The 13,583-nt window shown below is 42.8% G+C and overlaps 1 protein-coding gene across 1 annotated transcript; it reads left to right on the forward strand.

The window, feature by feature from the left end:
• The first annotated feature begins 666 nt into the window (after positions 1 to 666).
• Positions 667 to 12,558, forward strand: lpin1b (lipin 1b). The gene is made up of 20 exons (XM_080883766.1): positions 667 to 1,437; positions 3,473 to 3,676; positions 3,779 to 3,874; positions 5,828 to 6,099; positions 6,240 to 6,353; positions 6,448 to 6,571; positions 6,658 to 6,994; positions 7,348 to 7,441; positions 7,563 to 7,747; positions 7,860 to 7,953; positions 8,118 to 8,187; positions 8,858 to 8,950; positions 9,036 to 9,097; positions 9,192 to 9,330; positions 9,542 to 9,690; positions 10,148 to 10,234; positions 10,415 to 10,567; positions 10,663 to 10,777; positions 10,970 to 11,073; positions 11,161 to 12,558. The coding sequence occupies exons 2-20, from the start codon at positions 3,485 to 3,487 to the stop codon at positions 11,333 to 11,335; spliced, it is 2,655 nt and encodes an 884-aa protein (XP_080739892.1). The 5' UTR covers positions 667 to 1,437; positions 3,473 to 3,484; the 3' UTR covers positions 11,336 to 12,558.
• The last annotated feature ends 1,025 nt before the right edge of the window (positions 12,559 to 13,583 follow it).

Consider the following 13,583-nt stretch of genomic DNA (forward strand, 5'->3'; position numbering starts at 1 on the left):
CAGGTCTGAGGAGAATGGAATCTGTACCATGAAGAATTAAGGCGCCCCTGAAGGCAAAACGAGGTGCTAACAATAAATAAAGTGGCCAGTGAGTAAAGATGACCATAGGGTGTAATAAAGTAAACCTCTGCAAAAGCGAGATTAAAAGCATCCTGGCCAAAAATATTTGCATTACTTCCATTTGAAATTTGCATTGAGGAAAAAAATGACTAAGAGCGCCTCATATTTCCTGACACCAACCGTCAGAATTTGAAAAAGGATGGTTGCGAAAGTGCAAACCTAAAACAATAAACGCTCATTTTAAGTTGTGATGGAAAACTACTATGAAGACACACACTCTTCCCCTTTCTGCCTCACAGTCTGGAAAAACAATTAGATCGTGTTCACTCAGAGACACATTTTCCCAGACACACAGGCTGAGCTTGGTTTGGTTGCAGAAGAGCTGCACGTGAGGCTTTTGTAGCGTGTAACCCCGTCCAGTATTTGTCCTGGAGCATGAGGGGAGAAGCAGTCTGCTGTCAGGATTTTGGGCTCTGAGGCACAGAGATACAGACAGAGTGGTTTTGGCAGTAATGTAATTGTACCATTAATGACAGTAGAGCCGCTTTTTTTAAATTAGAAATGAAATTGGTGCATTTACATCCTGACTTTGTTTCCTTCTCGAGTATGTTAGTCTTTGCAAACTCAGCGTTTGCATCTTTCTACATTAAATACCTATTTTTGCTTATGTTTAGTGTCCTAATCTCACTAACCACGAGCCGACCACATCCTCTTCGCACAGTCTCACTGGAGGGTCTCGCGCTGTAAGCAAACATGGCATGTGTTACGAGGCAGAGCTGTGATTGGCTAGAAAGATCACCTCACAGCATCAGACCTGACTGACAGACTGGTGACTTTAAACGCTTACGAAGCTTCCACTGCTTCCCGCTGTCAAAGACTTAAGTAAAGTGAGATGTCTTGCTGTAGATTTATTTTTTTTGTTATCAGGGTTACAAGTTTAATGCGACTGGATGTAAACGGTCACGAAAGAGCATAAAGTCACTCTGTAGGCACAGAAGAGCTCCGACAAAGTAAGAAAGAGGGTAATTTTGTTGCCACTGTGGCAATTGAATCGATTTTTTCTTTCTTCTTGGCAACTCAACAGCTCGACGCTGATTGGCCAACTAACGGGTCGGGGTTTTTTTTGCAAGTGACGTCACCCAGTGACAGGACTCCTGAGTGAGAGGAACAGACTCGCTTAGAGAGGAAGAGTCAACGCTTTAACTTAAACGGTAGCGTTTTTGCTCCATGCTCCCAGGAGCTGCATCCGGGCATCAGACATCACCTGTATCGAGGAACAGGAGGTCTTTTAAAATGTTTCGTTGTTTTATTATTCCCGGTTGATGAAACGCTCGTCTCCCGTGTGTTGGTTAAAAGGCAGCCCCTCAGCTCAAACAGGTATGTTTTGGATTGTTTATGTATATTTGACTGCACCTGACTCTGAGATGAAACCGATGATAAACTGTCTTTATTTACTCTGTAGATGTCTGTTATAACCACGCTGGCCACTTGTGTGTCTTTTATCTGTCTTTACGCTCATTAAGCTTTTTTCATTCATCACAAAAAATTCCCGTTTGCCCTGTCAGGAGGTATATGAGTCAGCTGTTTACCATATCGATTAGACCTTATTACACTTTTAGGTGTTTAAACATGCGTTATGGAAGCTGATTTGTCACATCACATGTTTTTTATTTAAACATTTAAATAAAGGAATTTCCTTACATGTAGAAGGTTTTATTTTCTTACATAATCAGGAATAGATTGCATCTTGTACTGTGTGTTTCTGTGTATTGATGTGGGACTGAACACATTATCTGCTAAGCTGTTCAGCCAGACTCTTCCAAATGAACATACCACAGCTAAACACAAGTGGATGGATGGATGGATCCTTTATTGATCCCACTGGGGAAATTATTTGGTCACAGAGCAGGATGTGCCACAGGCATATACTGTGAGCCTTATACAATGAAAAAATTTGCACACAACGGTGATTAAAAAAAAACCCCAAACAAATATAATAAAAATGAGATTAAGTTGAATAGTAAACAGTAATCGTACCAGAGAGTAGTGCTAATTACATTAATGAATAGCATCCACACTATAATTCTAAAAATTAATTAATTAATTAATTAATACAAAGAGTGGATCTATTACTTTCTTCCATGTTTCCTGTCATATATACACTGTTCCAGTGGTGGATGCTCAGGCTTTATAAAGGCTCAGTTTAAGATAAATAAGGATTCTTTTCAACTGTGAATAATACTAAGCTATTCTAAAGGATACAAATGTGGCGCTGAAAAAGTGCATAAAAGGTCTTCTTTAGATGGAGGAGCTCTTTTTCTGAAACCCAGCCCGAGTATTTTGCTAGTGTTCAGAGACACTGAGATGAAACAAAAAGAGGAACAAACACAAGACATCTATTTTTAGATTAGGCTGCACTGTACTGTGTAACAGTATTTTGCACTAAAAGTCCTCTGCTTGAAAGTCAACAGTGTCGTAACACAACGCCCCGGTGGAAAATTCAGTTAATAATTTAATACAGCAAAGGTAATTTAGAAGAGATCTTTTATAAGATTTAACAGTCGGTGTCTCTGTTCTTCAGACAGGGCCTCGTCTCTTGTTCACATGTCCTCAAGGGGTAGGATATGTTGGCATTTTTCCAACATATTTAAGGCCATCTTTCCCTGGATCACCACCTCCAGCACTCTCATCCTGTCTGTTACAAGAAGCTATACAAATCGTAATAGCAGTCAGTCTTTACCCTCTGTAGCCTGCTTACGGCCAAATATAAGACGCTAAATATGTTCCAATTTTCACCAGCGCGGGGCTAGAAATGGAAGCTGAACTATTTATAAAATGTTTCTATTTACATTTGTTTTTTAAGGGGAACTCTAAATCCTGTTGGTGTTGAAAGGTTGTTTGACTCAAATGGGCTTAAAAAAAATACATAAGGGGGTGGATGGGGGTTTTATGCATTGAGTTCATGCTATATTTACTGTATTACATTATATACACATGACTTGACAGTCTGGTCTAACTTAGTCTGTCCTTTGACCTTTGATGTGTGAATGGAAAACAGTTGTAAGGCTTTACAGACTCACAGTATGAGGCCCGAGGGGATGTAAGATGTAAGAGAGACAGTAAGGTCAAAAGTGGTAACAGGTTCTTTGTACAGTTTGTAATTACAGATCAGGAAACAGCTTCAACTCCTTCTTCATCTCTTATCCATACAGAAAGCTTATTTTACCTCAGAGTGTTGGAATAGCTCGCCCTATTTCCAGCGGGGTGAGAGTTATGTCACCAGTGCTTTGATTCACGGGCTGAAGATTGCTACGGCAGATGCCCACTCATAAGCGCGTCCACTTTTGAAAGTTGGCCGAGTTCAGGAAGAGGTGACTTACGCAAATAATTTTAATCCGTTCACTTCCCCCAGACCCGTCAAACCATGAATTTCGTGGGCCAGTTGGCGGGCCAGGTGTTTGTCCAGGTCAAAGAGCTGTACCGAGGCCTCAATCCCGCCACCCTCTCTGGCTGCATCGACGTCATTGTTGTGAGACAGCCCGATGGCTCCCTGCAGTGCTCGCCATTCCACGTGCGCTTTGGCAAGCTGGGGGTCCTACGGTCCCGAGAGAAAGTGGTGAGAAGATAAAAAAAAAAACAACGACAACAACAACAAGGGCATCTTTAGAGGAAAAGTTTAATGTTCTAGTTTGTTCAGCTCTCACCCTTTTGCTTTTAGGTGGACATGGAAATCAACGGAGAACCAGTAGATCTCCACATGAAGCTTGGGGAGAACGGCGAGGCGTTTTTTGTGCAAGAAACAGAAAATGATCAGGTAACGATTGGGAGCGTTTCCGCGAAGCATAATGCTGTCTGCATGTAATTATATTTTGATTAACTAATTTGGCCAAATCATCTGATCTCATGTGGAACTGCTTAAATGAACAGGTGAGAAAATGACACAGCAGTGAAGAACTTTATATAAAAAACCCTAAAAGACTGTTATATTTGTAGCCATATAAAAGGCAGTACATTTCGATCGTGGCTCAAGAGTTGGGAGTTCGCCTTGTAATCGGAAGGTTGCCGGTTCGAGCCCCGGCTTGGACAGTCTCGGTCGTTGTGTCCTTGGGCAAGACGCTTCACCTGTTGCCTACTGGTGGTGGTCAGAGGGCCGGTGGCGCCAGTGTCCGGCAGCCTCGCCTCTGTCAGTGCGCCCCAGGGTGGCTGTGGCTACAATGTAGCTTGCCATCACCAGTGTGTGAATGGGTGGATGACTGGATGTGTAAAGCGCTTTGGGGTCCTTAGGGACTAGTAAAAGCGCTATACAAATACAGGCCATTTACCATTTCCGCCTTTATGTGGCCTTTTTGATTCAAATAAAACCAAGATTCAAATGATAACACTTTATTTACACCCTGCGCTCACACACTCCCCATTTGCAACTGAAAAGTGTTATCCAAACTTTCTTTTTCCTACTCGGAATGATAGTAGTTTGAACAAAGTCGCACTGTGTGCAGAGTTGGCACAGCACCCAGGAATTTCTCCCCTTTCCTTTTTTTAAAAACCGACTGCCTTTGTTTATCAGCGAGCAAGAGCTGAGAACGCAGAATTTACTCACCAAGGCTTTATGACCTGGAAGTATGTCAAACACTGGGAGCATGAGGATAAATCGGAAACTGGATAAATATGCTTCTGGAAATTTAAATGTTTGCGGTATTGCAGTATTTGTGAAACTGGCTTAAGTATTAGAAAAATGCTCAGAGCTTGGCGAGTTAAAGATATGTCAGAATTCCTCCAGTCTGACCTACATTTCTACTTTTTATGTTTACAAAACTTCACGGAAAGCCGTTTTTCCTCAGTTTTTTGGAAAGTCAGTGTTTAATTTTATTTTGGTTTTGCGAGGTTCAGTTGCAGCTTTAAAGAGCCTGGTTGCATGTACTCTCATCTTCTTTCTCTTTCTCTCTCTTTTTGGCTTTGTATGCACGTCAGGATGCATGCAGAAAAAGATAAAAACAAGCTCTAAAGTACTGAAGCTTGGGGCTGGCTGTAACGAGGGAAGTGTCTGATTTATTTTCCCCTGGGTGGTGTCAAATTCTCAGGCTTGAACGAGCAACTAGGGGAGGAGCGTTGTTTCTCTGAACCCATTTTCTTGGCTCAGGGAAGCAAAACGTGAGGCATTGTTGTCAGACCACAAATCATGGTGTTATACGTCAGTTTGTCTTCGCTTTCTGTTTTTCCCCTAAGTCTGCACACACATATTTATGTTCCCCTGGATGGACAGCAGGAGACCTCCTGGAAAACTCTTTTCTTTTCCTAGAAGGAGGGATCATAAAAGTGACCAGAACTGAGAAACAGAGTCTGCTTCTGCTTTGGCAAACCCTTTCCTCTGTGGAGGTTTTTGCAGTTTGGCAGTTAATTGCAAACCTATGTCTCAGACCAAAGTCATGCGATACACTAACTATGGAGTGGGGGATTTATTGCAATGATTATAATCTACTTTTATGCAGAGTGTTGTTATCTTTTGTTTCTCAGTGGTTGACATAGCTTCATGTCAAAGCAGGAGATAATAGCTGTGCAGGTTGCACTATCACATGTTGTTCTGCGTTACAAAAATCAAAGTGTGAACAGTAGGGGAGTCAGCAACACTCCTACAGCACCCAATTTCAGTGCAGACCTAAAGCTTTGACAGTAAATCCAAACAGATTTCCTCATGTGGGTAGTTTTTGGTGTAACGTTCAGGCTCTTTGTCTGCTCGGCATTGTTTCACTCCTGTTTCCTGTCTTAACAGGAAGTGGTTCCCTCCTACCTGGCCACCTCTCCTATCCTATCAGATGGACCTGTTTTGATGGGGAAGATCTCCGGGACACCCATACAGAATCTGTGCTCCGTGGCAAGCAATGGCGAGAACAGTAACATGATGATGAAGAAAAGGAGGAAGAGGAGGAGGAAGGCTCGGGCGGACAGCCTGAGGAGAGAGGAAAGTGGAGACTACTCCGCGGACGAAGACATGTTCCCCATAGACATCAGCTCGGATGAAGTGGCAGAAATGGAGAGCAACAGGTAAGAGCTGGCCGTGAGGAGTGAAGGGAAATGGTGAAGGACTAATCAAATACCCATGCAGAGGATGAGGATGATCACCTGACAGTGTAAGAGAGAGTAAAGAAAACCCTGACTAACTCGTCTTTGTGATTATACTCCAGGTCTTCATCTCGGGATGTCTCTAGAGAGGAGAACACAGTTGGTTCGACCAACAGTTCTTTCAAACAGGCTGGCATGTACACTCGTTCAGATGGGGAGTGGAGTCCCATTCAGAGGTGCTCGACTCACACAAAATACTTTCACACCTACAGTAAATGCTATAAATCCATGAAATAAATGTGGAAATGCTATAATCTCTTTTTCTTTTAGTCCTGGAAACTCTCGCCCCACATCTCCCAAGAGTGATTCTGAGCTAATTGGCAAACCGTCAAACACAGACAATCAGAATCCAGAAATGCACTGGGCGTGGGGAGAGCTGCCTCAGGCCGCCATGGTAGGAAAGCCTTAATCCTGATACCCTAATCTGCAGTGTTGTTATTTCTTCAGCTCATATCATCATCCTCTTCTCCACTCTTGTAGCCATCTGTCCTTCCACTGAAGTCCAGCCCTCCACCAGTTTGCCCCGTATCTATCCCGGTGTCTGAAAGCACGCACTTCCGTGTGATTACGCCTGAGGTGTCTTCGGAACAGTGCGGACCCTGCTCGGAAATACCAGCACTGCGACTGCTGATGCCGACAGAGACGATGCACACAGAGGAAATGGTCGATGCAGAATCCATTGGGATGGAGTCTCAAACGATAACTTCGGCGATGCAAGTTACAACAGTGGGAGGCGTGGCAGCTCGTATGGTGGCCGACATGGAGGACACTTCACCCCGTCCACAAGGCAAAGCAGACTCTCCGTCAAAGAAAAAAGGTAAACCTTAAAAAGGTTTCCCCACGTATCATTTAATGCACTGTGTTACGTCGAGAAGCTGCAGCTTCACACTGCAAATTGCTCAAACTCAATCAGTTGCTCTCCGTAGTATAAGATAAGATGCAATATAAGATGGATTTACAGCCAAAAATGTGTCTGAATCGCTGCATATGATTGCAAAGATAAACAGGGGCCAGGTGAACGGATCTGGTACTACAAGGAAGCTTACAGCCTCATAATAATCCATCTATAGACCCTCTCACAGAGATCAAGCTGGCAAATGATTTGCTTCTGGATAAATCAGTCGGGGGGGAAAAATCTAAGAGGCTGAAAATGAATTTGCTCTTTTGCAGATAAAAGGAGTCGCCATCTTGGTTCTGATGGAATTTATCTAGACGACATCACTGAGCTTGAACCGGAAGTGGCAGCCCTTTATTTTCCTAAGAGGTATTTGGACATCACGCACGCTTTCATGTTAAGAAAAGTTTCATACAGTTGTATTTCTGAACTGTGCAGAATGATCAGCGAGATTCTTATCAAAAGTATCTCCTCTTTTTCTTTTTTGCAGTGACACTGGTGCAACAGTGAGGAGCATCTCGGATCCGGGCCTCCACAGCACCAGTCAGTCTCCTCAGTCTGTAAGCTCTGGAGGAGACAGTGGAGTAGACAGTTACTGCGATCCCATGTCTGACCTGCCATCAATTGCCATCTCTTTGTGTGGGGGGCTCAATGACAACAGGGAGATCACGAAAGGTAAACGATCACGTGACATGACACGACTCCAAGATGCACTTTAGACACTGTGTTGTAAGCATGGGGAATAAGTAACGTGTGGGTTTTTTTTTCTTCTCCCTTCCTTTTACAGAGCAATTTTATAAGAAGACCGTGTCCTATCAGCAGTTCACAGAGAACCCCTCTATCATCGACGACCCCAACTTAGTGGTGAAAATTGGCTCAAAGTAAGACATTCGAGTGTACTGAATGGATTCATGTGTCACACACTGCGGGCAAAAACAGCAGCGTTAGCACAACTCTTTGGCCTAATGAGCTAAAATTGGCTGAAAAACATGTGTTTTGCTGCATTTATGGAAGGGTTAAAAATACATTTTGTTATCTCCCACAGGTACTATAATTGGAACACTGCAGCTCCGCTTGTGCTGGCTATGCAAGCCTTTCAGAAGCCTCTGCCAAAGGTAAGAGTTGATTGCAGACGCTGCACAGATATTTAGGAGTCAGTAAGTTGGGTTGGATTACATGAGAAGTATTCCCCCTTCTGACTGATCCCGGTACTGCACCACTTTACATAACATAAGGCCTAATGTGGAGTCTGTGGACCTCAAACCTCACTGTGTTCAGTTTTTGCTACTGCAGACAAAATTTACATTGTGTAACAAATGTCTTCCAAACTTTTGCTCTCAAGCTAAATGTTGTTTTCTCCTTTGTTCTCTCCCCATCTTATTTTATTACTCCCTCCATCCATCTGTTAGTCCTCCTGCCCTAATTACATTCACTCAACCTTACAGTTCCTCCTCTGCTGTCTGACCAGTGTTCTGGGCTACAGCTCTGTATGTTTATTTTTTGTTTTAAACACCCCTCCCCCCTTTAATATCTCTACACAAGCTTTCACTTTTATTCTGTTGGTGTATTTCCCCCCGCTTCGGCCTCAGGCACATTCTTGGTTTTGCCTCAGTGTTTGTTGATTTACGGTATAGTTTGCTTTATTTTTTAAGTGTGTCTTTATGGCTTTGTGTTGTGGTTGCTTGGTGTGTGTGTGTGTGTGTGTGTGTGTGTGTGTGTGTGTGTGTGTGTGTGTGTGTGTGTGTGTGTGTGTGTGTGTGTGTGTGTGTGTGTGGTCTGCTTCAGGCTGCAGTGGAGAACATCATGGAGGAGAAGATGCCCAAGAAAGCAGGAAGGTGGTGGTTCTCCTGGAGAAGCAAGAACAGCAGTGCCAAATCGGTAATTTAAAGCGGCAGCTATGTTAATTGTGAACAAGTTACGCGCCAGATAAACACCAACCTGGCACTGTTTTTATTACCTATAGGATTCAGCCTCTGAGCGTGGGGCCTGTTGCACTGCTGAGCAGGTTGGGAATATGACAAGCAGGTAAGAGAGCATTCCTGGCTCAAAATTGTCCTTGCTCACTTACTGAGGTTTATATTGAAGCATATAAATGCCCTGTTCACCTCTCTGATGACAGACTGAAAGAAGAGTCATCCTCTAGTGATGAGGACCACCGGGAAGCCAAGCAGAACTCTTCCCTCATACAGACAGAGCCGGTACTCACAACGGGAGGCGTGTCTTATAAGAAAACTCTCCGACTCACATCAGAGCAGCTGGTGAGCACACAAGTTAAAGCACAAGTTTGGATATGATAGAGAGATAGCTCAAACATTAAAAAAGAAGCATAAAAGAATGAGTTACCAGCTTGAGCAAGATGGCAGCAGTAAAGATCCACCTGACAAGCCCAAATGGTGCAGCTATAACACAATTCTCTTCCTTTCTGAGTGGTTTTTCATGGATTTTCACCCCCTTCACCAAATTTCCCAGCTGTCTCTTCAGTTGCAAGACGGGCCTAACGATGTCGTGTTCAGCGTCACCACTCAGTACCAGGGAACCTGTCGCTGTCAAGGCACCATCTACCTCTGGAACTGGGATGACAAGATAATTATCTCCGACATAGATGGAACCATTACCAGGTGCGTGTGTCTTGTTTTTGTTTTTTTTTAATGCATAATGGAGTTTAGTTTGGACGGCAAATCTACTGGAAGTGGCTCCAGTATTAGGTTCATCTGCATGCTGTACAACTCTGTGCACAGCAGGGTTCAGTGTGATGAATAAACTCTTCACGGCTATTCCATCTGTAACATTTATTCACTGCTGATTATGAGGCAATTTGTCATTCTGATCAGAAGATTAAATATGCAGCTTCTTGCAAAGGTAGCATTTAATAGAGAGCTAGCAGGTACTTTTCCAGTTATTGTGACATTTAAATCCTCTCTCAGACTAAACAGAGGATGCTTTTATATATTCCAACAATGAGAAGTATTCCAAAGGGTTTTAAATCTGGATGACTATGACATAAAACATCATTAGATTTTTACACAAGTGCAAAAAAATGCATTTTTAATAACGCTTGCTTGTATTTGTCTCCAGGTCAGACACATTAGGTCATATCCTGCCCACACTCGGGAAAGACTGGACACACCAGGGGATTGCTCAGCTGTACCACAAAGTCAGCCAGTAAGAACTACTTTGTTAACAGTCTACTCTCAGTTTTAAAGTAAAGCATAAAGGAGATTTTATAGAAATAAAATAAAGCTCTTAAAGAAATGCTTTTACAAAGTTAAAGAAATTATTTAGTAATTTCAACTCTCTATTGACACAAATTGGTTAATATTAATCTCTTCCTCTCCACATCAGAAATGGCTACAAGTTCCTGTACTGCTCAGCCCGAGCGATCGGCATGGCTGACATGACTAGAGGTTACCTCAACTGGGTCAACGAGAGAGGCACTATGCTTCCTATGGGCCCCGTCCTCTTGAGCCCGAGCAGCCTCTTTTCAGCTCTGCACAGGTATTTCAGATCACAAACGTGCATCTGTTTTTCTATATTAGTACATGAGAGGATGCAGGAGGAACTCATCGTGCAGTGCTGATTGTGTTTCACAGGGAGGTGATAGAGAAGAAGCCGGAGAAGTTCAAGGTAGAGTGTCTCACTGATATCAAGAACCTCTTCTACCCCAACAAGCAGCCGTTCTACGCAGCATTCGGCAACAGACCGACGGTAACTCACATGCGGCTCTGCAGAGCTTACAAACAGTTATATTTGCTTATAGTTTAGTCTATTTCTCACCATAAAAGTGAGTTTGGATGTTCACTGAGGGTAAATTGAAGCTTTTTAGGTATTTTTTGCACTGTTTAAGTCTAATATCCAGTATATCTAACATTAAAAATGCCCCTGTTCTTGTCTTTGTAGGATGTATACTCATACAAAGAAGTTGGGGTGTCACTAAACAGGATTTTTACAGTGAACCCCAAAGGGGAGCTGGTGCAGGAGCACGCCAAGACCAACATCTCATCGTAAGTCCTTCACCCAGGTCCCACTGGATTGCTCTCATGGCCCTTACAGCATCACTGCATCATCTCGCTCTCCTCTCTTCTCTTCAGCTACGTACGTTTGTGCGAGGTCGTTGACCACGTGTTTCCGCTGAAGGCCCGAGCGTCCTCCTCTGACTTCCCCTGCTCGGACACCTACAGCCACTTCACCTACTGGAGGGAGCAGTTCCCCCTGGTGGAGAGTCAGGAAACTACACCTCAACAGACCGCCAGCTCCAGCAGCTGACCGACTACCTCTGGCCTTTGGAGCAAGGACTAAATGATGGTGTGCTTGAGATGTAGCAGAGGGTTGGAGAATGATGTGTGCGAGTGTATAATTGTTGAGTTTTCGTTTTGTTTTTTCAACAGAAGATGGAGCACTTTATAAATGGACAGCGGAGAGTAAAACTAGTAAACGAGTAAAGCAATCTGCTGTGAATAGTCTTAATTCACAAGATGGATATAAGCACACTTTTATTAAAAGATGGACTTTGGGGTCATCTGACTAAAAGTATGTATGTGTAGTGAGGAATAAAATATTAGTATTTTATTCAGGCAGCTTAGTATGGATACTATTTTATAGGGAGTGTTGGCAATATATCAGTAGCTAGACTACAATGTATGACCTAGACAGTTCTTTAACACACACTATAGCTGAATTATGGCCTCTGTTTATCATAACGAGAGAGCAGGTTACTTAAATTTGTGCCAAATAGTCAACGTGGAATTTATTTTCTTACTGTGATCATCTGCTCTGCAGGGCCAGAAGTGGTGTAAACATTTCCACATACATACATGGCTTAAATTAAAACAGTATAGTTAAACCAGCATCTTCAGTTGAATTCTACATTTGGCTTCATTTCTGCGTTTATTTATATATTTATTTAACCGATGCCATTTTTTGTCCTCTTTAGTTTACACACAGCCTTCAATCAGCATGGAAGTGCAGCTCTCCACGTGCATTTGTACTATGTAGCAACACATATGTGAGGCGACCGAGCCAGTGAGTGTCAGGACAGAAAAGCACAACACTTTAAAGCATCGTCTTCCTTATTTGCGAGAGGGATTGGTGAAATATTTGTTTTTCTATTCAGAGTCTGCATGTGCTGTGGTGAGAATGTGATTTCAGTTTGTGAGGTGCAGTTTTTCGCCTTTCTGTTATAGTTCATGTAGTCTACGTTACTGTATAAGATGCAGACTGTGTAAGATGTAGCGTACACTTCTGCTACTGCTAGCAGCTAAGAGAGGTCATAGTATTTTAAGAAAAAAAGGGTCTTTATATCATGTAATGCGGTCATATGAATATGTAAACAGGGACTGAGTCACTTAACAAATAAAATTGGCAGAGTATTATCAGCCTGTAGTATAGTTTCTAAGAGATGGTGTGTGTGTGTGTGTGTGTGTGTGTGTGTGTGTGTGTGTGTGTGTGTGTGTGTGTGTGTGTGTGTGTGTGTGTGTGTGTGTGTGTGTGTGTGTGTGCATAATGCTTTAACAATGCTATTATTCTTTCAATGAAAGAGCTAAAGTAGCGTGAAATTGTTTTTATTTTTGCCTTAGCTGTGAACGTGATCTGCATTTTGCTCTCTTTTGAACAGTTGCTTGTTAAACTGGTGCAGTCTTACTCATAAATGACATTGGGGTAAACACTTTATGTGTGAATAGAAACAATAAAGACTCCTCTGCTTGCCTAACTCATGAGATGATCATTGTTCGGCAACAAAAAAATACATAAATAAAATGAAGATTTACAAAAATGTTCACCTTCATTTTTGTGGTTGCTCTTCATTTTGAGACTGCTCACCACTGAAGAAACTGATACCAATTGCTCTTGACTGGTGAAGCATGTTTGAGTCTGTAGCTCGAGACTGAGTGGACAGAGGGGTGGAGGCCAGGGCGAAGGTCAACCAAAAGGACTTCAGTAGTAGTACTAGTAGTTCTACGTGATTTATTAGCTTGTATGGTCACCTTTAGCAGCAATAACTTTACGTCATTGTTTTCTGCATGACTTTATCAGTCTCTTACAACCCTGTGGAAGAATTTTGCCCCACTCTGTACGCCACCACTGTACAATGTTGCTTCATTTCATTGAGGTTTGTGGGCATTTACTTATGCACATCTCTCTTAAGGTCCTGCCAAAGTATATCAATTTTACTATCTTGACTTTGACGGGGATGCTGATAGATTTGCTGAAAGGCTTGGGATCATGGTCCTAATGAATTTCTCAGTTTTGACCAAGCTTTAGCTGTTGGACAGAAGGTCTAACATTTGCCTTCAGAAGACTTTGGTACACAGAGGAGTTCATGATTGACTCAAAGACTGCAAGCTGCCCAAATCATGACCCGTCCACCACTGTGCTTGCCAGTTTGCACAGATATCGCACAACAAATGTGGGGCTGTGCATTACCATCTCCACTTTGCTCTCATCTGTCCAAAAGGACATTGTTTCAGAAGCCTAGTACATTTAACATTGTAACTGAAGCCGGTACACCTGGAAC

The sequence above is a fragment of the Rhamphochromis sp. 'chilingali' genome, assembly GCF_963969265.1.
Source record: "Rhamphochromis sp. 'chilingali' genome assembly, chromosome: 5".
In the NCBI taxonomy this organism is placed as follows: Eukaryota; Metazoa; Chordata; class Actinopteri; order Cichliformes; family Cichlidae; genus Rhamphochromis; species Rhamphochromis sp. 'chilingali'.